Here is a 25,399-nt window from a genome sequence, read left to right as displayed (position 1 = left end):
CTTTACAGCTGCGATATCTCCATGAAATTGCAGGTGACTGCCACAGACTCATTAGGCACCAAGTTAAAAACGAGATGGAGCAAAAGGAGTTTGTGCAGTGCTCCGGGAGCATGCCAGCGCTGCCGTGGCTGGGATTGCTTACAGGCACCAAGCCCCAAGGTCACCCTGCGCTCTCGGGAGGACCGCTTGCCGTCTCCACGCAGGGCGATGTCAGCTGCCCACGGGAGACACCTGAGGGGCACGCAGCCCTCGGCGCAGGCAGCAGCCATGGCCAGTACCTGCCCAGTGCTGCCCAGTGCTGCCCAGTGCTGCCTGCAGCAGAGGAGCTGCACAGAGCTGCTGCCAGCAGCTCGGGGCACGTCGCGGGTCTGGGAGAAATGCTGCCGCAGGGAGGGGATACGTCAGCGACGACCAGCGTTCCTCTGCTGGCTTCCTCCTGCCCTTTTAAAACTCACATCACCTTCTCTCATCAGCAGAAAGAAAACTCCACTTCTGTGGGATCAGGCTTGGAGCAGAGCTCTGCAGGTGGCGCAAAATGCATTTAACAGCTTTTTAGTGTTAAAGAGCTCTGTGTTTGGTTAGAAGCACTGCCAGCGTAACTACGGTGGGAGGTGACATTAAACGTATCAAGCAAACCGAAACGAACATAATTTTGTTACTTTGCCGTCTCTGTCCCAGCTGCTCGTGATGCTTTTTCCTCCCTCCGAGCAGCAGCCGTGTCGACGGGCCGTGCGATGCCTCCAGCCGCTGCGGGCCCGGTGGCAGGGAGCTCCGCTTTGTTCTCAGAGGACTCGGGGTGTCTCTGTGTGCCCCCACGCAGCTCACCGGGATGGAAACCAGCCTCTTGCACACGTTGCAATGTGTGTGTCTGCCATCACTCTTCAGGTGGCTGCTTACATCGGTTTTAAACCTAAATGCCTTCGTCACGTTAAGTCTCATCGTCGTGGAAGGGTAATTCCCTGTAACGCATCCTGAATGCAGCCGGGGAGGCGTCCGCAAACCCTCCTGCGCAGAGCGAGCTCGCCGCTCCCAGCGTTGCCCTGGCAGGGAGGAGTGGAGAAGAGCTGCTTGCGTGGCCCAGAAACACCTACGATTATACCAGGGGATTTGTCCAAAACCAAAAACCTTTTTGAAATGGAATCATACGCTTAATGCTTCCTCTTCGTCATGCTACTAACTTCAACTGTCTTAGAAACACAGGCCAAAAAAGGAGTTACGCATGTAAGTTTTTTGTATCAAATGCATTACGTGTGGCTGAGAACTACCCAGTCTGCTCCGCAGGTCTGAATCACGAGGGGATGCTCGATGCTGCAGTTCCCAGCCTGGGAGCAGTCATCGTGCCTGTCGTCAGCTGCGCCTCCACTCCTTGGATTTCCTTCCGCTGAGGGACGTTAATTAAGTTGTCTTAATCAGGATGCAGGTTCGCAGCATCAGTCCACAACACAAGGAATCAGCTGTAAAGACTCCCGTGGTGCTGGCAGACCTGTCTGGGCTCAGTCGTGTGCTCGGTGAGGAGCACCCAGCTGTGGGGTTTGGTGGGTTATCGGCTGGGGGGCAGACGAGCGTGTGTGCTGGAGCAGCCTGGTAGGCGTCGCTGTGTGCTGAGCTCACTTCAACAAATACCAGTGAAACTCGTTCCTCTGAGATATCGGACCCAAACCTGCTGCCAAAAATAGAAATGGTGGATGTGTGAAGCCTGTCCAGCAGTCATGCATTGTCACCTTCCATTCAAGTTATCTCCCCATTAATTGCTTTTCTTTTCCAGGACAGATTTTGCCAAGGAGCTTCATCAGTGCTGAGCTGCACGTCAGATATTTGCTTTTTGTATATACACAGTGGCTTCCATTGCAAAACTCTTTCATTCTCATGTCCCAAATGGGGAGGAAACCTACATTTAACAATTGAGTGTGCCTCTACTTCTTCCAGCATGTTCTTATAAGAACATACTTACGTGTCCGCTATTTCCAGGCGTGTAACTGAGCGGGTATGTGGCAGAGGATTTTTGTCTGTTCCCATCGCTGCTTAGAGAGTGGATAGCACAGGAGAGAAGTGCCCTTGGAGCAGGGGTTCCCTGAGGATGTTCCTCAGGTAACTGATTAATCTGAGTCCTGGAGACCTGTTCTGTTCAAAGGGTCTGCACAAAATCTTCACTCAGGTTAATCCCATAGCACAGGGGAAACATCCCAATCTGCTTCTAGACCAGGCTGCTCTGTTCAAAATAAATAAAAAAACCCCCTCCAAACCAACAAACCCAACAAATAACATCCCAAACAACTACAAACTAGTAGAGGAGATGGCAAGCACACAACCTACCGCACGGACACCGCAAATTAGCAAGCTCGGCGAGGAGGAGGAAGCCGTGACCCAGAGGGTTAACGCAGCGCAGTTGGGAATGCAGAGGTACAATGCTCCCAGAAACGCGCGTAGCCCTGCTCTTTATTTATTGCCCTGCGCGGCAGGGAACAGCTGTGTTTATACGAGGTGGGAGCTGAGCCTCAGGGCTGGGCCAAGCTCCGTGGTGGGGGCCGCTGCCCTGGGCTCTGCTCCCGCCTCTTGCCGGAGGGATGATCGTGACCTACCTGCAGCCTTCTCCTCTGCAGAAACTTTCCCAGTAGAGCTGAAGAGGCGAAAGCTGGGAGAATGCATCTGCCGTGGTCCTAACTGCTGCAATTTCTCTCCGAGACGCTGGATCCGTCCGGGCGAGGATGGAGGTGCCGGGGAAGCCCCGCCTGAGGAGATGCCTCAGCGACCACCCCAGGGGCTCCACCAGCAAGGCATGGGATGGCTTCTGGAAGAGTGCAAGGGAAAAACGCCTCGCAGGTCAGTCCAAAGGCATATTTAATCCCATGCTGGTGTGAATTGAGCATCAGGGCTACAGCCTTGATGGAGGAATGAAAACACCTCTACTTTTCTTTGGCAAGCGTGCTCCTTTTAATGCTGCTGCGTTGTGTGTCGTGCTGGTGTGTCGCCCCAGAGTACTGGCCTTCACCTCTGCTGCTTTTTTCACTTGTGGGACCAAGAGGGTTTTTTGAACTGCTGGTTTGTATATAGAGCTGCAAATTTTCAGATTTATCTACAACTTGATTCTAGCTTTCAATATTTATACTTTTTCTTTGGCTGGAGTTTTGTAGCCATTTTAAAATACGAAGGCGTCGGTCAGCTGTGCAGTGCCCCACAGCCTCTTCTCAAGGCGCAGGAGTAATGCTTAAAGCTCTGTGATCGCAAGCAGCTGCGAGGACAGGCCCAGAAATAAGCCTGAAGGAGAAAATGAAGAAATATTCCTTCGGGTACCAGCTTTTGGGTAATGATGCATAAAGAGCTTGGGATAATATAGCAAAAATGCACCTTCTGAGAAACTGATGGCACACAGACCCCCATGCTGCTGGGCTGTTGCTCGGGGGGTGCAGCGTGAGCGTTGTGTGGCAGGATGAAATCAGTGCTTATGAAACACACGCTGAATGAAACCTCCTTCCAGAAGAGCAGTGCTGCTGGAAAGAGCTTTGGGGACTTTATGCCTGGTATATTGTGGTATAAATACATATGCTCTTGGAAGCAGTGAGGAATACGTGGTAGGTGAATACAAGGACTTTCTTCCAGAGCTTTGATTTCAGATCTGGCAGATTTTCAGAGTGCAAGTCAATATAGAAGTTCTGGATACACCCAGGTAGGATGGAGCTAAACCTTCCCAGAGCATCTCTTAGCACACAGAGTCGTGCCCTGTTAACAACTATTGCAGGCAGCCCAGCACTGGGAGGCAGTGTTGAGGTGGTTTTAAGTTGAACTCCCAAGCTTTTAGTGGATGAGACGTAAAAGAAAAAGAAATCTGTTACTCAGCTTTTGCCTGCACTGACAGCAGAAGGAGCTAATTTGATTGAAGGCTCAATAGGGAACTCCTATTCCAGTTCATATTCTCTTCCTTCTGCCATTTGTTGCTGTTATGCTCTTGGGTGTTGCTGGTGTTCACGAGGACTCTAATGAACAACTTGGGGGACAATAAGAGAGTAGGTAGTGGGGAGTAGCCTGACTAAAACAAGTGAAACATGAACTCTCCCATTTGGTCCTTCCAGTCCAGAACTCTGTGCCCATCGGAGCAGTACCGAGGTTAAGGACAGACACCTGCAGGAAGGGGGGTGTAAAGGAGCAGGCGATCCCAAGGATCGGTGTGAAGGCAGAGCAAAGATCTGACCAGACTCATTCTGTTGGTACTCCATGATGAATATTAGCGGGTCTGTTACAGCCCTGAGGCTAAACCAAAGCCTGGGTCAAGCCAACCCTGAGCACACGGTGAAGGTCAGCTTTCGACTTTAAATCCGAGCTTCCCAACTGTTCTATATATTTGCACATAATCTGAGGCTGCTCCGATCATACAATGAAGAGTTTAGATCAAGAACTAACCTTTGTCACTCTGAGGCCCCTGGATTTCGCACTGTTTAATGTCTGCTGGAGCTAGGCGGGTGCCCTGCAAAGGCAGACTGATCTGCTGCAGACCCCATGGGACCCGCGCTGCTCGGGGTGGCTGTGCTGCAGCCCTGCTTGGCCAGCGCTGCCGGGAAGTGGGCAAACCCTAGGAGGAGCAGGCAGGTGGGTTTGGTGCCCAGTATCACCTAGGAACACGTGTGGTTACACCCCTGCCGAGGGGCTGGTCTGGTGCCCGTGCTTTGCGGGAAGGTTTCTGGTGTACTGCACAGTGAGAGCACATGGAAACAGCCACTTGCAACTGTTGGACAAAAAATTTATATGACGTTTTCTTTGGCTGGCACCAAGAACCTCTTGATCTTGACAGGTGCAAAGGCATGGCAGAAATCCTTAGAAATAGTTTGCTTCCCTGGCTAAATCCAGATTTTTACCTTCATGTTGTCTTGTCTTTAAAAACAAAGACATATATAACACCACCAGATTGTTCTTATTGGCCTTGACATTGACTTGTTTTTAGAAAGTTAAAAAATGAAAATAACAACACTAGATTGGTCCAAGAGGGTGTCTGGGATCTGAGAGCCTGGCTCCACATTCAGGGTGCTGACCCTCCCACTTCCCCATTTCACTTCTTAACATCAGCATCTCTGGTATCTCCTTGGTGTTTCTTGAAGCGTAATTAGTATCTATAAGCCAAAGCATAACTGGAAAGCTCTTAAGAATGACTGCCACAAAGCCCATTTTTCTAAAGGTTTCTTGTCTGTCTTCTACCTGATGTTGGGAAATCTGGGGCTGGTGTGGTCAGCGCGATGTGGGATTTTGGGGTGGCTGCTGCTCAGGGAATCAGCCCGAGGTGACAAGCCCAAGGGTCAGTTCTGGGCTCCTCTTGATTTTTGGTGTTTACAGAAAGGTGTGAACTTGAACCCGCATGGTTCTTCAGGAAGCCTTTATAGGTTCTCAAAAATAATACCTCTGTCTGTCCACCTGTCTGTGCAGCTGCCTATCCACAGCTCTTACACTCCCAGCGCTCGGGCTGTGTGTCAGCAAGTGCAAATGTGCGCGGAGCGGAGCCTCGGGCAGCCGGCCCACGCACGGGGCCCGATGGCAGCCCGGGGGTGCCGGGGTCTGGGGCTGCGCTGGGACCCTGTGCTGCGGAGCACGGAGGTGAACGCTGGGCTTGCCAAGCAAAGCGCCTGTCTGTTCCTCTTCTCCAGCGCATGGTCCTGGTCCCCAGCAGGGCGCTGGCAGCACGTGAGGCAGGACAAGAGTAGTGTTCTAGTTACGGAAAAATGACTTTCTAAATTATTTTTTTGGAAGCTCGATGGGTTGCACAGAGCTCTTTCCACCTGTGGCTTGCATTCATCTCGCAGAGACAGGAGATTTTGTAGCAGTATTTCCACCTGGCAACCCGCCGTTCTCTTGCCAGCGGGGACTCCCTCTCTCCAGCCCCGAGACTGCGTTCAAAATAAGTCAAAGCTGCGACCACCAAACCGAGACATTTTTTTTTTTCTCCTGAGCTTAAAGGAACTTCACACTTTATAAGAAGACCTTTCAGAGGTGCCAAGGGGCTTAACTGTTATTGCAAACATCCCCCTTCCTCTTTCAAAACAAGAAGCAAGTTATTCTTTGGGCTGAAACTTAAGTTTCAGTTTGGAAGTGTATTGATGCTGCGATACACTCCTCCCCTAGGATGTGGCCCCTAGCAAAGCGGCTGTCAGATTAATTGGGGACTTTCAGTAGAGGAATAAGACACTGGGAACTGAACTGTATTTGCATGTAATATCTATGATTTGGAGGTCTCCAAGATCCTCAAGCTCCTTTGAAAATCCTAGCTTTAATTTGTGTGGGCTGGAGCACCAAGGCGCTGGAGCACCAAGGCGTAGTCACTGCTCACAGCTGTGGAGCCCATCGCTCCAGCCGAGCAGTACAGTCCATTGGAAGCGGCGAGGAGTTTATCACGTGTACATACAAGATGAGTTGGTCAGTAGGAGCATCGAGCACGAATGTTACTGAGGAGCAGAAGTAACACAAATTCTGCCAGCTGGATGGTCTCTTTCTTCTGTAAAACACTAGCCAGAACTTAAATTACAACTCTTCCAGACAGTGTGAATAAAGTTCAGTACGATTAGGAAGCCTTTTGAGGAGCTGAGTTCAGCATTTGCCATTGCTCAGGAAGGTTTGCGTTATCCCTTCTGTCCTCAGGTGGTGGAAAGGCACAAAGCCCCACTTCTGGGCCCAGAGCGTATCACCACGGTCAGCCCTCCGCACTACAGCTCATTGCAATCCTGGGTTTCTCAGGAAAAAAGTTGTAAAATAGTAGTCCTAGATACTAATTGGAAAATATATATACACATGCCCACATAGATATTGAGAGAAATGGCATATCAAAATATTTTTTACTTTAGAAAATAACACTTCAACAAACAGAAATACTTTCGACAGTTTCCTGTGAAAAAGTACGTACCTCTGAACTCAGCCTATCCCTTCCCAGGGTGCCACAATTTAGGCGGTACTTAAAAACCCAAGCTATAGCTATCTCAAAACCCTGTAGAGATCATCTCTTATTCCAAATACAAGCTAACGGGCTTTTGGAGATCTGGACCTCTGCTCTTTAAGGTATTTTAGCACTACGGAGCCTTTCACGGCAGCAGTTCTGGCGCGTCATTTGGCCGAAGCCGCTCCCTGCTGCCGTCGCCCGTGCCCCAGCGGCGTGGGCCTTCGTCCCGAGGGCTGTGCTGTGCGCGTGCCGTTGTTGGTGATATGGGTCAGAGATGGTTTCTGTAGGTGTTAGATATGATCTGTTATTTGTCGGAGGAGAAGTTATTTTTAATATAGTATGTTTGATAGACTTGCATTAGAGAAAGAGGGGGGAAAATTAGGCATGACAAACTCCTTGCTTTGTCAAAGTAATTCTTCATACTCTAATTGTATTGTTTTCTGTACAATAACAGAGGCATTATAAGTTATTGTGACTGAGTTCAATCATGCCTGAGATGTTATTAGTTCTTCTACCTAATGATGTTAAAACCAAAGCTTAACACCAAGAAAGCAACCGTATTCAGTAGAGCAAAAGATGCATTTTCTTCTGCCTAATATTATTGCATCTGTTCTCTTCTAAAAACGATGTTGTGATAGGTCTTTCCAATGAAGAAATTAGCAAACTCTTCAGTGCGCTTGTATTCCTGAGTCAATGCAGAGGGGAAGAAGAAAATAACGCCCCAAGAATGGTATCAGTCCTGCTCTTAGCTGGGTCCCCGGACGGGCAGCTGTGCAAACCCTTCCCAGTGGCTGCATCCCCCAGCACCCACCGGCTCGGGAGACGTGGGGTGTTACAGTGAGCACGGCCGCGGGGACCCTTCAGCGGGAGCGGGGCCCGGCAGGATGCCAGCACTGCAGTCAGTGCGTGGTTCAGAGCCGCGTTTGGTCCTGGCGTCCCTCCGTTGCACCTTGAGGTCTGGGCTGCGTTTGGAAAGGTCAGAAGCTCCTGCAGTGAGCCGTGCTTTCCACCATTTGTTTCTATTTTGGGACATAATACAACCCACACCGAGAGCTTTTGAGGGGGAAACAAGCCAGAGCCTTTTGAAACAAATCACTTTGTGCCAGTCCAACTGCTGCGTAGGATGAAGGGCTGGGAAGCAAAGCTTGAGCAGCCCGTTTGGGGCTGGCTCCTCTCCTTTTCCCCAGACGGCAGGTTGTGCTCTGTGCCGGGGGTCTCCCAGGCAGCTCCCCCTGGGCTCACAGGAGCAGGGCGACCGAGACACACATCCCCTACGCTGGAAAGGGGGGGGGGGGGCAAGTGCACCCCTGGTCTCTCCTCCTCTGCTCTCTCGGGGGCTTTTTCCAGAATGCCAGATGTGTCTATAATTATTTTGCAGTGTTGTCACAAGCGCCCAGGGAGACAGCGGTCCCTCCCCAGGGAGACAGCCATCCCTCCCCTTCAGGGGGAGACCAGCGAAGCCGTACGTAATCCTAAAAACATGAAGCATGCTGTAGCCCGTGCCACATCCCTGCCCACTGCCGTGATGGCAGCTGGTGGCTGGGAGGCAGCGCTGGCTGGAGGGGAGGGCTCCCTCGGGTGCACACGGTGCTGTCTCCCTTCCCTGCAGCAGGACCCGGCCCAGCCCTGTCCCTGGGCCAACGCAGCCCACCCGGGCCAGGCGCAGGCACTTGTCCCCCTGCCCGCACCGCCTCCGCACAGCGTGCCTGCAGCGCTCGACGTGCAAGATCCTCTCCTGGGGTGTGACAGACCCTGGGTGTGGGGAGTTCCCCCACGGGCATCGCCAGGGGTTGCTTTGTCTTCAAGGGAGGGCGCCGCACGGCAGGCTTTTGGAAATCCTGCTCGTCTCTGCGCAGCACAAGCACTTCTGACCTGCCCAGCTCTCCCTGCAAGAGCATTAGGGCCAGGCCCTCTGAAGGTATTTTTTAGGGAATCTAGGGTGATTTGGCTCCACATGGATTGAGATTTTCCCCCCCTTTCTAGTCTTGCAGTCACTGCCAGAGACTTGTGTTGGCTCAAACCTCCTTCCAAGACATCCTTTCCCCACTCGTACGTATCGGCCACCCATAGCCTGGCCCCTGCTGGGGTTGAGTCTGAGCACACAGCTCTGCCGAGCCCTGCTTTGAGATGAAACATCTTGTGTTGACTCGTTTTCACCCGGGCGACCTTCCAGAACAGACAGTTGCACGCAAGTTACACTGGGTTGTGAGAAAGCAGCATGGACAAGTTTTTCCTAAATAGAAGGGACAGAGCCCTGGGTAGTATTTACTACCCTGCACCAGCTGCAAGAGCTCCGATACGAACTGCTTCTCTGCTTGACCACCTTCTTCTGTGAAGAGGAGCGAGCAATGGCTAACCGGGCTGAGTCTCCTCCTGGCTGCAGAGCAAGTCTGGTGTGTACCTGGCTGGAAGCCTGGTACCTTCAAGGAGAGGTTCAGGGTCTGAGGCCAGGGCAGCAAGCAAGCACGATGAACATCAGCCGATGATCTGCCACACACAATCCCAATCCCTTGCAACACGGGCAGATGTTACGGGGCTGAACTGGCATTTGGTGAAGGAGCAATAACATTGTCCACACCAAAACCTGCTAAGTGGAATAAAACCTTACCACTCGTAAGTGTTGGGAGAAGAGCAAATGCCATTCACTGGTGTTGGACCATGAGCTTAGTGCATTCATGCTGAACCAGACCAGGAGGTACCTACTTGCTGTCCTCTGCCCAGCACCGGCCAGACGCAGAGGCGCGCAGTCTCCAAGCCTACAGAAGCACGCCTGTATGCAAACAACGTATAGGACAATACTGCTCCAATTAAAACGTATTTAAGATTTAAGGATACGGGCATCAGTGACCCTGAAAAGGTCTGCAAAGACAGGAGAAGACGATACCTGCTCCACATATGACGGGATGGTCAAAACGCCAACATGACTTGTGTGCACAAACGCCAGGTGACTTCAGGCAGGAGCGGAAGAAGCTTGGTTACTTTTCTGACAACTTTTGCCATTGCTCCTGGGCTGCTGTGCTTAGCCCAAGCATCGTGCTTCAAGAAAGAAAGTGGTCAGGCACATAATGCTCTCAGTAGAGGCCATGTAAAAGATCCAGCTACTGGAGCCCTGCGGTCTCCAGCAACGACAGAGGGGAGCAACAGGAGCCTGTGGTGCTCCCATGCTGCTTCTCCTGCAGAGCCAGGTCACCGGCGGGGGCAGGCTGAAACTCCGGCACTCGGAGAAGCCTCAGAAGAAGAAAATTTCATTAAAAGAAAGGCAAAATGGTCAAGTTCTCCTGGTGCTCTTTCTGGTTCTCTTGCCTTCTCTGATATCAGCGTCTACCCTGGCAAACCACCTCCATGTTGCTGCCCCGATGGCTGCCAGCTGACCCACCGACTACACAACTCATGCTCGCTCACTGCAAGCCACGCAGAAATGTACTGCTCTGTCTTTGTAAACAGGCTAAAAATATCGTGGTGCTGTTCCTCCGAGGGCCCGGGAGTTCAGAGAGGCTGGGAAGGAAGCCGGGGTCAGGCGCCTCCGGGGAGCAGGCGCAGGCGTCACACGTAGGCACGGAGCCACAGGACGGTCCCCTCCAGCTCTGCAGGAAGGGGGGCTGGCTAGAAGAGACCCAATGCATCAGCCACAGCGCTGGTGTCCTGCTGCCCCGGTCCTGGCGAGTCAGCGGTGCCAGGTCTCCTGCGGTTAGTGCTAATTGTGCAAGAGTGCGGAGATGTGAGTTGGAAGCCCCAGAGCTGTGTGAGAAGCCCAGTGTGGCAGCCTGGGCGGTGGGACTGCTCACAAAGCTTGGCTTTGGTTCTGTTCCTCTTCGGAAGAGTAGTTATTCTCTTTTCTCTGTCATTGGGTTCAAGGGTACCAGCGTCTTGTAGAACGCTGCCTTCTCCAGGCGGTGCCATTCGCAGTCAGCTGGGGTAACGCTGTCTTCTGGGCCCCTTTTCTGAAGGGTGCCTGTGTGAGGCTTGTGTCTCCATTTCCTCTGATTTCTGGAGTCAGAAAAGACTACTCTTTCAGACATCCTATTTCAGAATTTCTGTTCTCATCACATCAGTGTGCCTTGCTGAAGTCTGTGGCTATCTAACCACATCCCAGGCAGGATAACCAGGACCTGTGTCTGGATGTGTCCCTCCACGAGTGATGCAGAAGCATTTTCCAACAAGAAACTCATCCGGAGTTATTTCAGTTTGCTATATACGTCTGGCAGCCATGAGGACCTGGAATGTTTTGGGGTTTTTCTTTCATTACCGCTTAACCTCATTACCTGGTGTGAGACTGTGTGGCACAGAGTTAATTAGTAATGAGCTCTGGTGCCCCGTCAGGCACCTGTTGTATGCTGTGAGCAGCTGAAAACGGAGACCAGGGATCAGCTCTGGTCTCCCAGCAATAACGGCAGTGATCTCTGCTGTTGTACACTACCTGGTTTCTCCATCTCTCCACTATACTTGTAAATTTAAATTTCCCCTACGTGAGCTGTGGCAGTGGGAGCCGGGGATCGGCTGCTCTCCGTGGGTCTGTAGGAACTGCCTGGTGCTGGGCAGTTCAGTCCCAAACGAGGAGGGAATAGGTCCAAAGCAGAAAAACCGCACGTAGCGGGCAATAAACACACTAACACCCAAATGCGCTACTAGCCTCCTCTAGTCTCTGCTCGTCTGAAAACCCAGTGAAACCCCAAACTGCCCAGCACTCAGGTGGGTTGGTGTGGAGGTGGGTGCTGTGCTCTCACCTGCTCGTGTTTGCCTTCCTACAGCCTAGCTCGCCATCAGCCTGCTGCCCCGGCGTGCAACAGCACCTGGCCACACTCCCCGTACGGACTGCTCGCTGCTCACTAAATTCAAACTGGGATCAGCTGCCTGTTCTCCAGCCAGAATGAATTTGGTAGAGAGATTGTTTTAAAGAAAAATAACCTTTGCTGTGTAAAAGAGTTTCGGTGTAAAAGAGTTTCAATGTAAAAGCACTAGATTTAGCACGCTTCTGGCAAAACTAGAGCAGAGTGTCAGGGGTGGTGTCCGCATTATAGCACTCAACAATGTGCTTTGCACTGAGCTCATTCGGTTGGGCCACACTCCAGTTTATCGAGGATTTCTCACTGTCGTAACTCTAGTGCTTCGAGTACCTCTGTGCGTTTCGTTCCTCTCCATCCCACAGCTGATTTAAACTACATGTTTACTTCCTGACAGTATTTCTTGCAGGGGCCTGTGCCACCCGCACCTTTGGCACTGTCAAACTCAAGCCCCGTTGCAAACTTGGGCGTCGCTGCTGATGTGAGACGGCAGCCGAAGGGGCTGCTGCTGAACACTGAGAGAAAGAGAAAGAAAACGGCATGTCGGAGCCCTGGCGAGATGCAAAGAGCGTCTGGGAGAGGCTGTGACCGAGCTGCTCTTTCCCAGGGAGGATTCCCCACCCCGTCCTGGGTGGGATCTCGGCGGTCCTGCTTAAAGCCGAGCGGAGAGGGTTGGAGTTCAGTTGCCCCGGGCAGGACTAGCTTGCTTGCAGGGACACAGGAATAACTTCTGCGCTTCTGCAGCGATACATCGCAGTTCACTCTCCCCATGGAAGGTAGGAGAAGGTTTATTTTCTGTCCTTCATTATTCTATTTCTTCAAGGGTTTTTTTTACCAGAAAACAGGGGGTAAGCTGTTTTGGGGGATGGAATGGCAAAGGTGTGAGTTTGGCTGGTCTCTCCTGGGATATGCTGCTGCCGCCTGCGCTCATTTAGACAGAAACGAGAAAGTTTTACAGTGATAGATTTTTTGTTCAGGATTTAGAAAAAAAAAATTGCAGTTATCAGAAATGCTGAAATCTAATGCTTAAGCATCTGCAAGTCACGCACAGGGCACGCAATGCTCCAGCAAAGCCCGGTCTCTGACGGGACGCAGCAGAGCGGGAGGGATGGAGCTCGGCAGAGGTTTCTCCTCTAGAGGGTAGCAGCTGCCTGCGCTCGGGCAGCGCGCGCCGGCTCCCCGCGGCTTTCGGGGCGTCCTGGGGAGACCTCGGGGTACGCCTCTGTGCGTGCGCTTCTGCACGCGTGTTGTATGAAACATCTCGCAGGTCATTAGTCATAAAATTCCACGCGTGGGCCAAGAAATGGAGGGGTTAGATTAAAAAATTGTGTCTCGCGGTGAGTGCCAGCCCAGGGCGAGCAGGGCAGAGGGAGAGGGCACCGGGGGTCCTCATGGGCATCACCAGGACCCTTAGTGCTCGCCACTCAATTCTCGTCCCTGCCCGTTTGTGTACAGCCAGGGCAGGGGAAGGCTTTCCCACGGGGGACGGAGCGGGGTGGTGGGCAGCGTTGGAGCTGGGAAAGCAGCAGCAGCAGCAGCAGCAGCAGCGCATCATGGTGGGGAAACATCAGCCTCAGAGGAGAAGTCACCTTGAACGCTGATACCTCTGCCTGAAAAGTAATGACAAACGTGATCTGTTTACCGGGAGGAAAAGAGCCGAGAGGACCTTTGCAATGGGTGCCCTGAGCCTGCAGCAGCGGGGTGTCTGTCCTGGCACCCGGCCGGAGCAGGGGCTGGAGAGGGGCAGCGGGTGCTGCTCTTGGCTTCAGCACTCAGCCATGCTCCCGGATCCTCCCCAGAGCCAGATGAGTTTTTTGGGTGTGGGTTGAGCATGTTTGCTGGCTCTACCCCTTGGTTGTTCTCCCACTGCCCTCCTGCTGTGCCCGGGTCCCCTCGGCAGGTCCGGACCCCCTCGGCAGCACCCCTAGCCTGAAGGAGCCGGTGCCCCTGTGCTGGGGCAATCCTGGCATTGCTCCGGCCATCAGCTGGGCCAGCTTCAGCTCCCGCCTTTGCCAAAGGCTTGCTTTGTAATGGTGAAAAAATCCTACGGTAACTCTGACGGATCTGTAGGAGGGTATTAAGCGTCTGCATGTCAGATGGTGGCTTTTATTTTATCACTCTGTGTAAAACATTTCGTATTCTCTGGGCAGGAGATGGAAGTGTTACAGTGAATGTTTTCAGAAAATGAATGTGTCATGTTGTCCCTTCCCAGGAACGCTTCCCTGACAGACAGCCACTGGGGCCGTGGCTGCCCAGCCTCGCCGGCAGCTCTGCTCTCGCATGGGCTTTGAGGACTGTTTGCCAGGACCACAACTGGGAATAACACTGCATTTCTTGTCCTTTGCCTCTCTATAAAATAAATCAAGCTGAGTTTTCAACCCTCTGTTTGCTGATGCTCTCCGGCCAAGTTTTGAGTCAATTTATTTCTCATTGCTTTGCGTCACCCTGGCGGTGTGCCGAGCATGAGAGCTGAGAAGAAACACAATTAGTTTGCTGCATGTGAAGCCAGGGCTGAGCATCCATGCATTGGTACACACAGGTCTTGAAGGCAATGGAAAAGGTGTATTTTTTAAGGTAGAAAATTACTTGTCTTTGGAAATGAATACATTTTTGACATTAGCTAGAAGTCATAAGAGGAGAACGGGTTACGTTGCCAGATATTCACTGTAAGAACATGATGCAATTGGGTTCTGATACAGCAGATGCGGTGGGAAGTCACCCGGAGGGACGCTGGCTGGAGGGCGGGAGTGGCCAAGCTGCTGGCCACGCCATGCCCAGCGCCAGGGAAGGACCCACCTCGCCCCATGGCCGCTGTGCCACAGGGGCGCGGGGCAGGGAGGAGCCAGCGTCTGCTCTCCTGTGCATTGCGTTCACTGGTGAGAGCTGCTTGTAAAGCCAGTGGAAGTGCCCGGCGTGATGCAGAAGTCTGAGGCAGGCTACAGGGCGAGCCAGGTCCTGGCAGTACCCGTGTGGCGTGTGTGGTGGTGAGGAAACCTGCTGGGGTGCTGCAAAGGCCCCCCGAGCGATCGCTGGGCTGCTGGGGTCAGTGTTCCTGGCCGTAAGTGGGGCTACCCCCCTGTCCCCAGTGCTCGTCCTGTGGTGGGAGAGCTGTTGAGAGTGAGGGAGGTGGTTCTGGGAGTGTTTTCATGTGGATTTGTGTTCTTTTTGCTATAAATTTGCCATTCCAGCTTCTGAAGTCCATCATTTAGCAGCACTTCCAGGGGTAGTATTAGCTGATACCTGCCAAAAACCTGGCCCTTGTGGTCTGGCAAGACCCGTGCAACAGATGCTGAGCGCACACACTGCCCGCTGTACCTGTCCCTCCGCCGCCTCTTCCCGCTTCCCTTGGTGCTCCTGGGAAAAGGCAGGACCTGGAGCTGTTGGAAGGCATGCTTGTGTGGGACGGGGACTTGGCTTCTCTGGTGAATAGATAATACCAAATAAGTAGCTTTTATGCATTAAAACAAAGCTTTATGAAAGGCAAAAGACAACGGAAGGCCCTGCTGACAGCTTGGTAGGTTTTTACTCTGGTAACTGATGTCTTCTGGCTGCTGGGTCCTGGGGACCACTTGTGAATCTCAGCTTGGTTCTGTGACCCTAAGCATCTCAGGTAGGATGGGTATTTCAGCTGGTTTCAGCTTTCCAGGGCTGTGGTACTGCACACCTCGCTACTGCTTCCATCGTCTTCTGGAAACAGGGCAGGAGCGGGGCATTTGCAGAGGATGGAGGTTTGTGGTGGGTGCACCGAGGGTGGTTAAGCGAAGACGATGGTGCTCATGTGCTGCACAGCAGCTTCCCACTCTGCTTCCCAGCTCCCAACTATCACACAAGAACAAGGATCCTCTTGAAATTTGACCTTTTTTCTCTCAGTTTTACTCCTCATATTTGGTAATTGTTCCTCCCTTCTTTCACAAAGCAGCGCAGCCATCAGATGACTTCCCTGACTCCTGCTACCTGGCCTTTCTATTTGTTAGGCAAAGCCTATTGATTTAATTTCTGTTATCATTATTCAACCTAATATTGAGTATGTCGCTGATGATGGTGCATGAAATCGAACAGAGTCTGAAAAAAAGGGTGAAATATTAAATGAACCCTTGCCAAAGGACGGGAAGGAGGTGGAGGTGAATGTGCAATAAGGTTACACGGTGCCGCGGTTGCTGCTCCACCTCTCCGGCTGCACGCAGGCTGCTAGTGCCTTTGGCTTCTGGGAAGCATTGGCAGGGCCACCTGAGCTGGTCAAACACCAGCGCTGGTTGCTGCCGGGGGACACGGATTGGAGGCCATGTCAAACAGCGAATGGCCGAGCTCATATCCAACCCCAGCTGGCTCCTGTGCTGCTGCAGCCATGGCTCTGGAGGTGATGCTGGCAGAGAGGTTCACTCGGTTGCTACCTGGGACGGGAGGAGGAAGAGACCTTTCCTGCATAGTGCAAGGAAGGTGAGAGCCGTCTGCCGAGGTGGTTATACTCCAACACATCTTGGCCTAAGCAGAAATAGCTGCCATACTCAACGTTACATGTAAATACATAATTATGGATAAATTATGGGTCTGAAGACTGTGTAATAAATGCAGATGTGTCTGTGGCTGGTTGTCCAGGGACTCTGGGAAAGACCCGTCCAACATGGCTTTCTGTGGGCTCTCGGGGTAACTTGCCACTAGATGTCACAGCGTGCTTGGGTTTGTGGCTGGGGACCAGGTGTCGCACAGCGCTGGGGACCCCCACCCAACCCACCCAGAGCGGGTGGCGAGGCTCTTCCCTAAAGTCCCTCTGTTGGAGCCAAGCAAGTAAATGGCATCTTTATGTCTGTTTTGTCTTGTAGAGCAGTTTGGAAGCATTCCTAGTTTTCATTTGTCACTCAGTGAAGTCAGAAAGCAACAGATGAATTAAAGAGGTTCACCCACAGGGGTGACCCTGACGGGACACCACCCCCCCCCCCAGCAGGCATCCAGTGGCCCTTCTCCCACTGCAGCAAACGGCAAACTCTCGTTAGCTTCAGCTAATTTAGCGGGAGCACACTATATATGTTCCAAAAGCTCTTGCTCTAAGGGGGACAGGTTTGCCATCAGCCCCTCCGTGCAAACGCCAGCCCGAGGGCGATGGAGGGCAGAGCTCCTGCAGCTGTTGGGTACCGACCTCTGCCTAAACGGTGTCGCGCAGCTATTTCCAGGCACGCAGCAAACCGTCCTCGGCCCTGTGCTTCCCCCTCGTCTGAGCCGAATCTTTAATCGGCTCGGCACTGCAGGGAACGTTAATTGTGTGTGCTTTTTCACTGAACGTTGCGCTGAGCAGTGGGTAGGTTATGGATGTGGTTGGGTTTGGGCAGGCTGGTGGTGGGACAGGCAAGTCTTCTTCTGAACTTGTGAAAGTTTTATAAAAAAATGGACATATTGTTAAAAGACTTGAAGTAGATTAGAGTGCGATGCCTTTGCTGAATAAATAAATGAATGACAGCATTTAAAACCTCCTGGTGGAAGTGATTTACATAGACACCCAGACTGGCGAGGCCACACCACCACCAGAACCCAGGCAGTTCTCTGCAGCATTCGTTCTTCATCAAAAATGAGCATGTTTTTGACACTCAGACTGAACAAATGACACAACCCGATGTTACCTGGGCTAGACAGCGATATTCTTTCCTTGTGTTCAGTAGCATCACTGATCTCGAGACCAGGATCTGCCCAGCCTGAGCAGGGACCTCGTGCTCTGAACGCTGGTCTTTGACCTGGAGAGCAGCTCCTTCCTGCTGCCTCCCCGCGTACGGGGATGTTGGGCGGATGCAGGCACGCTGCGAGGGGAGGCGGGACTCGTGCACCGGCTCTGTGGGGAAGGGAGCCGCTGTCCGTGTGCCCCTGGATCACAGTGTCCATGTGCTCTCGGTCTCCTCCCGTCAGGACAGATCTGGGACCTTCACACATAGCGGAGCGCTTACCAGTCTAGATGTCTCTGGAGTCTGTGGGGAGCTACCTAAGGCGGTATGTGCCTACGAGTGTAGATTTATATTTCTGAACAGCAGCTGCTCATGCACTTTCATGCCACAAGATGTGTCCTACAAGTGACCTTGAAAGACCAAGAGCCCACTCCCAGGCTGGCCGTGGTGAGCAGTTCCCCATCAGACACTGCTGCCGAAGAGAAAAAGGGCAAAACAATGTTTTACTTCATAATTCCCACTTTTTTTTAAGTATGTGTATGCATCCAATTCTTCTCTTCTCCCCATGTCCAGAAAACAAGGCTGTTTCCATGCTGGTTCTACCTGCTATGTCAGCATGTGAAGATGCTCTCATAGGGTGTAAGGGTTTTTCAAAAGGATCCATAATTTAATAAAAGCCATAATTTCCTAAAACCCCTGTGATTTTCAAAAGTCATCTAGAAAGGAAACTCATTTTGAACTTTAATGCCCTTCAGTCCATCGCAGGTTCACTCTTGCAGTCACCACTGAGGCTGTGGACAGTGTGTCTTGTCAGATCAGGGTAGTGGAGGGCTCTATACGTTCAATGCTTTAACCAATCAGGCTATTAATTACAGAAGCTAGAGAGTTGTTTTGAGCAGCTGGAAGGAGAAATCACAGGGATTTTTCCTTGAGCTGCTTCCAAACTGATAGGACGTTAAACAAAGAACTTGGAGAAATTTAAATTACAGCTTGTGACCTGAATGTCAGACATCGTGCTGCACATACACGGAGGAGCTTGTTCTCTCTGCAACAGACAAGATGGATGGCGTATAGCTGCAAACCACTCGCTACTATTAATTTTCACCACATGAATCTTTCTGACCAATAACACATTATCATTTCACTTTGGGATTGTATTTTTTTTTTCCCCCATGGCACCAGTCCAGAATACATGCAAATCTTATTTAGTCACAGTCAGTGACTGTGCCTTAATATTAGGAGTCTCCCAAAATACTTAGTGTGCTGCTTTCTCCTTAGAGAATGAGCCCCCCCACCATTCCCGTCCACCTGGAATAACGATCACAGCAAAAGGTGCTTTGAGCAGAGCAGGTTGCTCCTCCAGAGAAGAAGGGTTTCTTGGTTAGGGGCCGTCCTTCGGTGCTGAGAGGTCTGAGTCCAGTTCCAGCTCTGGGGAATGGCGTGGCCTTGCTGCGTTTCAGAAAAGCATCGCTTCCCTGGTTCAGCGGGGGTGGGAGGATGGATGCTCAGGATACAGATAGAGAGGACAAAGGGTGAGATGCAAATGAACACCAAGAAAACCAGCAGAAGCTTCTCCAGGCTGTCCCGCCTGAGTGCCTTAAGGCCGAGTGCGGACCTCGCGGAGGAGGCAGTGGTGCATCTTCTGTGGCCTGTTGGCAGCTCCCAGGGGCTGGCCTGGGCTGCGTTCCCCTGCCCGGGAGGACATACCCCAGTCTGGTGAGCACAGCATCCCCGCGGCAGGCGGGAGCAGCCCAGCGCCGGCGCCACGTGCTGACCCGGGTCCGGGGCACGGGCAGAGGTGGGAGTTTGCAGCCGGGGGGGAATCAGCGTCGGCGACAGCCGCAGCCTGGCTCCCGCTCCGAGCAGCCAACGCCTGGTGAGACCTCCTGCCCGAGCCTCAACTACCACCCGCGTGCGAGGAAAGAAGCCTTCTCCTGCGTGGAGACACAGGTGGGTGGAAAGGTGGCGTTGTCTAACAGCTGTACTTCTGTAGGGTGGTGCTGGGACTTAGAACAGCAACTCTTGGGGAAAAAAGCTCCACCACTTAAAAAATTAACATAAATCTAATTTTCTGCAGTTATCACCAATCTCAGATTAATTCTGCAGCATGACCAAACTGCTGCAAGGCCCTCACACCAGTATGTTTAATATATATTAGTGTATATATTAAACGTGATTTCTGGACACATTAGGGCTTCTCAAGGAGAGTGCGATAAGGCGCGGGCTGGGAGGCAGCTGGCCCAAGTACACTGCGGGAGGAACATGTGGGCACAGAAACATGCAGGGCCCCGAGTTTCCTTTCACTTGTTTTGGTTGGTTTTTGGGATTTTTTTCCCCCCACTCCTGTGCTGTTCTGTCACCCTCAGCTATGACAGCGTTTGATTCGCACCAGCAAAAGAGCTGAATCCGGAGCCTGGCAGTTAAACCTCGCCCAGGAAAGCGTGGTTAGCAGGGCTCCCGAGCCGCGCCTGGGAGGAGGGTGGTGGGGAAGACCCGGCCCTGGGTGCTGCCAGGCAGGTACCGCGCTGTCCCAGCAGCTTGCCCCGAGCAGGCGTCTGCACAGCCAGATGGTCTGACAGAGGTTTTAGCATTGCTTCGCTCCTTTCCTAAGGCTACGGAATGCCCTTGGAACTGAAGTGCGTTAGCTTCTCCTCCTCCTGAAGCCAGAACCTGACTTGTTCCCATTTACCCTGCTCCCTCGTCGGCTGGATTCGCACAGGCTCAGGCTGTGGCTGAGCGCGGCGTCCCTGGCGCTGTGATCTGCCGGTGCCGGGGGGCTCTGCACGTACTAGTTGCAAGGAAGCTGCCTCTTCAGTTTGCTTCTAGGCTCTGCCTTCAGAGCTGCCCAACGTTTTAACGTTTTAATGCAATGTGCTGGGGAGCTTGCCTAATCTAAACCCCGTGGTGTGTGGTGTCTGCCGAGGCCCCGCGCGCCCCCGTGGGTCCTGCAGCCTGGCTGGGGCTGGGCTTGGTGCATGCCCAGCTAACGGGGCTTCTGCGCCTGGTGCGTCCATCGTCCCAACGGCAAGGGACTTCAAGCACAAGTCAGGCTCCTGAGGTGTAGAGCTTGTTCATCTCGGGGAAAGAGAAATTCCTGCCTGGGACTTTTACTGGAAGCAGTTGGATGGTGGGGAGCACGACGGCTCTGCTCCAGGGACCGTAGCTTTCCAGATGAGGAGGCAGCGATGGTGCCCCAGAGCCAGCAGGTCTCCAGGTGGAAACAACCCCCCAAACCATTCTGTGCCCAGTCAAAGTGCACAGGAGGAGCTGCCCAGTATGGACCTGAATTAAGTATCTGGCCCAACATCAGACCAGTTGAGTCAATGGGCATTTGTCCTTTGATTTCAGAGCTGTGGGGCTCTTCCTCCATGACCTGCCGACCAGACCCCAGAGTCCGTCTGCACGGTCAGGCACAGCAGGGAGCTGGAATGAGGGGGGCATGCTGGGCATGAATAGGAAGGACTTTGACTGAAAACCCAAGACTGCTGAAAATCTTAAGACAAGCTGTGCACACTCTTTAGCGCACACAAGCAGAGCCCACGTGCAGTCCCAAGGTACGGGATCCACCCCTCAGTTCATCCTGGAGTCGCCGCAGCAGTTGGCACACGAGCCATCGTGTGTTTCCAGGAGAAGAGAGCACACGATGTTCAGGGAGGAGAGGTCAGGTCCCTTCCTGTTTAGATGTTTTTCAAAAAATGCCTGAGCATTTTAGTGGAAAAATGACTGAGGGAGCCATCCAAATTAGGAAACAGGAAATACTGCACTAGCATAAATTTAATTTTGGCAGCTGAACTGAGAGGCACGTGGTTGTCAGGTAGGGCTGGTGAGCACTCTGCTGCGCCAGCAGCTCGTGCTGAAGCTCGGCAGCCCAGGGGCACGTTCTTACTGCCACACGCAGGGACGTACCTGCTTGGCAGGCGGTACTAGTACTAGTGTTGTGCCAGCTTGGACATCGGAGCCGAGTCACGGGGTGTCTTTCATCTCGGGTTCTCCAAAGATAGCGCCAATAGTCAGTGAGATGTGTCCTTCAAGTGGGGGACTCTTAGTATTTCCAGTAGTGGCTAGTGAGAACTATGACACTCAAATCAGAAGTTTTATGGAGCATAAAATAGTAGCAGACTTTCCAGTGCCAGCTTACCTGTGTGATGAAATTAGCTGCTCATATCTAATGTCAGCCCTGCTCTTGACTCCTTCTCCCCTTCAGCAAATCACTGAACCTCCCCAAGCCCCCTTCTAGCCATATGTTAAGTTGATGTACTGCTGCTTTTAAGTCTGTGCAATTACTCAATTACTCCTGCATCTGATTGCAAGTAATATGCCCTTAGGGCTATGATTCAGGTTTGCCCATTGATTTGCTGTGTGACCTTGAGGACCGCATTAAATATACCTTTAATATTCAAAGGAATTGTGCTCATTTATGCTCATGATCACGCTATCCAAACTCCTACTTTACAGCAAACTTTCCAAGCAGAGTCTGCTTGTTATTTGCTGTGAAATTTAAAGACAGAAGCTAACCTCTTCTAAAACACAAAAGAGATTTGGGAGCCTAAGTTCCCATCAAATTCACCTCAAGCAAGTTTAAATGGAGCTTGAAGAGTCTAAGAAATTTAGCTACTTCTGAAAATGTCACCCTAGCTGTACCTCAAGGGTCTGACATTACACAGACACCTGAATTACTGAGGCAAGTTGCCTTTGCAGATCCAACCTGATTGCTGCGGAGCTTGCAAAGCATTGAATATGCACATACTTAATGTCTGCTAATGCTGGAGGGGGAGGACGCCTCAAAGTGAAAACTATTGTGCATTTAAATGTGTTCTTCTTCAAAACTTAGATAGCTCATCCCTACCCCAAGCTGAGTACTAACAGCTTCCCCTAACTCCTGGGAAGACATTTTGGAGGGGCTGTCTCGTGCTGCTTTTTTCCGTATTTTAGTCACCTATACGTTCTGTGCATTGGGGGGGGTGAGCTGTTGAATTAAGGAGTGGTATGCGTTATTGCTTTAATTTTGTTGGAAGCTTGCTGTGAAATAACACAGACAAGAAGCAAATCTGTTTTCTCAATATTATAAGAACTTGCACCTTTTTTTTTCTCGTGTGTGTATGTTAATTGAAAGTAAGAGAGGCTTGGAAAAGCAGCCAGTACGGGTTTGACCCTGGGACCATTCTGGGAAAAAAGCAAACGCAAATAACCCTTTCCTAAAAAAAATGTTCTTTGCAACCCCGCCCTTCAGGAACGATTTTGTCTGCAGCAATGTAAGTCTGGACAACATTGGCAGCCAAGGGCTGAAAGTTAGGTCTCGTTCATACTCAGAAGTTACTCTTAGGTTACAAATAGCTCTCCGGAGCCAGGAGGTGAATTGCTGAGAAACCACGTACCGCATAGAGTGAGCAAGGATTGCAGAGTCTGGCTGCCTGTGATCCCAACCCGTTGCAAAGCCATGGGCTGGGGGACAAGAGGTTGGAGTGGGACCTCAGTGAGGGCGGCAGGATTTCACCCCCACCCAGTCTTCCTCTCTGCACCTGCATTGCAAAGGATTTAAACTGCAAAATCTCCGCACTGCTACCCATGCAGTCGTGCTGGGAGCAGGTAGTGTCGGCGCATCTGTAAGTAGGAGCTCTGCAGTGCAAGTCAGTTCTTGGAATCTGTAAAGTGCTTCATGCTCCTTGCCTGTGAAACACCACCGAAGTAAGTGTGATGTGTAATTTCTACAAATACTCCAGCTTCTACATAGCAGGCCCTCGAACCACTGAAATAGTTAGCCGACATCAGTGAAGGCAAGGGCAGTGATAGACTTGAATGGTTTAAATAAGTAAAGCTACCAGACCTCAGCTGTGTTCTGATTATTTTCTTTGAATTTGCTTCCTTTCCATTGCTTTTTTTGTACCGAGACATAAATAATGTTAGATTCCAGATCACCCATGGGTCCGAAATTTAGCTATGACAGGGCCTTCTGCCAACTTTTACAAAAGGATTTTGCTAACATGAAAGAAAAATAGCTCATACATAATAAACACTCCTCCTGACCTGCGTTATCCTTTTGCTTTTAAGGTCAAACATCTCCGAAAGGAGAAAAAAACAGATAAAGGAGATGCAGAGAGTCAGCTGCAACAACAAACCAAACCTCTGCGTGAAGGTCCTCCCATCAGGGTTTTGATTTTTAAACTGTTCACAGCTGCCACGGTGTTTTTTCCTTGGCCTGAATAACATAAATACTGGGCTGGGCAGCGCTTTCCTGTACCCTGGTGTAAATCCATGTTAGAGCTCAAACCTTGACTTGGCCATGCACACACTTTATCCCTGGGATCTCAGCAGGACAGCATGCGGTATAAAATTAATCACGGGTGTAAATCTATGCAGGACTTCTGCCCAGTTCTGTGAATTTGACTTCAGATGCCCTCAGAGCAGTTCCTCTGGACTTCAGCTGGTGCAACGCAGGCTGAATTTGGCTTACTGTATTCTGCTGTACCCACCATGGAGGTTCTAACCAAGAGCAGCTATTTGGTAAGAAACTGGTAATTTTGAAATTCTTCCAGGTTTCTTTTTCTCAGTAATATGCATCTCTGTCCTGCCAGAGGAAATACCTACAGGTTTCATAATCAGCTTATTCTGCTGCCGAACTGATGGTGCATTTTGAATGGCTCAAGTAGATGTTCTTTTTGCAGACAATGAGTAGAATACTTATTTGCTCCTTATATTAAGTCCTTTCTCCAAGCCCAGGCCCTCATGATTCACAAAAGACTAGTGACTATTTAAGATGTGGTGGGAGTATGCCGGAGATGAGGTATTGTCATACAGCGGCCAAATTCTACTGGTGGTTAAATGAAGATGCTAACGGTGCGGTTGAAAGAGGCCTGGCTGGTTTAAAAGACCGGCAGCAGGAAAGAGCTTCCAGGCAGTCAGGGGCTGCGCGGACGTCCATGTGCTGGGTCAAAGCACCACCGAGGAGGCCGGGCTGCCTTCTCCTGCCACCCTGAGAGCTGGTGGCGTGCCAGGGCGTGCAGTGCTCATCGTGACGTAAAGCTGGCTGGGGGCTAGGGGTGGCTGCTGTTCTTGCAGCCCTCCTGGCTTTCCCCTAGGTGCAGTCAGAGGAAACATCAGTTTGCAGAGATTTTTCTGATCTAACATACTCTCTTTCAGCCATTTTCTAGAGTTTAGGCAAGCCTGACTGCTTTTAAAAAGTTGTTTCTTCAATTTGTTTTTGATGCAAAAAAATGTAAGCAAAATAATAAAAGCCCTACCCAGCAAACGATGAAGCCAGCGGGTCTGGCAGCGGAGCCCCGCTGACTCATGGCTGCTGCTGGCTGCACCGGTGCCTCGAAAAATCCATGCTGGGAATAGCGAGCACTCAAGTTTGCAGTGAATTAGGGGGAGGTTGTACTCAGGAGAACGTACGGTGATCTTTCTGAGTTGTGGCACGCCCAGCCCTGGATCTCACATGGAGACGTCTGTCTTTACATTTCCTACAGTTGGTCCTTACTGCATTATCATTTTAGGTTCTGCTGCTGCGTAGCTGAGCTCTGAGCAGTAGCGAGGGCCGGGGGAGCGTGCAATGCACGGCCCAGGAGCCGCCACGTGCCCCTGCCCTCGCTGCTCCTCAGCCCGGGTGCCTGGGCCTTCTGCACCACCCGCTGCTCAGGGGATCTGCTTCCTCGGAGGAGGATGCCACCCTTTGATGCTCGCTGCTGTGTTGACAAAAAGGCTGAATTCCTCTTGTTTCTTGAAATAAACTTGCAAAACCCTTGACCTTCCTGAGCTGGAGGAATATGTTTACAGATTGTTTAATTTCATTTTTCTTCCTGAGTGTGTGAGAGAGCGGCAGTGTGGTTAGGGGAAGGCGAGCCGGGTAGCTGTGTGACCAGCCCATTTCGAGATCTCAGATGAGACACCAGTTATTCCCATCCACTTTGTAATTCCCATTAATTTTTGGAGGGGCAAGGAAAGGAATTATTTAATGGAATTCCCTGTCATTTTTCCTTTAGATAAGGTTCATGACACAGCAGTATACCAGAAAAAAATAATAAAAAATGTATTATGTTATCTATACTTGCAATGTCTTCCAG

General features: G+C 51.4%; 1 protein-coding gene across 4 annotated transcripts in view; it reads left to right on the top strand.

Moving 5' to 3' along the window:
• The first annotated feature begins 2,352 nt into the window (after positions 1-2,352).
• LOC129212579 (rho GTPase-activating protein 7-like) overlaps positions 2,353-25,399 on the top strand; it is a 69,359-nt gene continuing 46,312 nt past the window's right edge. For 2 of the 4 annotated variants that reach the window (XM_054841352.1, XM_054841351.1), the window contains exons 1-2: positions 2,353-2,400; positions 2,601-2,820. In XM_054841352.1, the coding sequence (XP_054697327.1) occupies positions 2,706-2,820 (115 nt within the window). In that variant the 5' untranslated portion in view covers positions 2,353-2,400; positions 2,601-2,705. Of the gene's footprint in view, positions 2,401-2,600; positions 2,821-12,051; positions 12,468-25,399 lie in introns of those variants that run through there. The other 2 variants (XM_054841356.1, XM_054841355.1) reach the window with 1 other exon arrangement.

This window comes from Grus americana, chromosome 14 (assembly GCF_028858705.1).
Source record: "Grus americana isolate bGruAme1 chromosome 14, bGruAme1.mat, whole genome shotgun sequence".
Classification (NCBI taxonomy): Eukaryota; Metazoa; Chordata; class Aves; order Gruiformes; family Gruidae; genus Grus; species Grus americana.
Note: the sequence above shows the minus strand (reverse complement) of the source record. Positions and strands in the feature narration are given on the sequence as shown.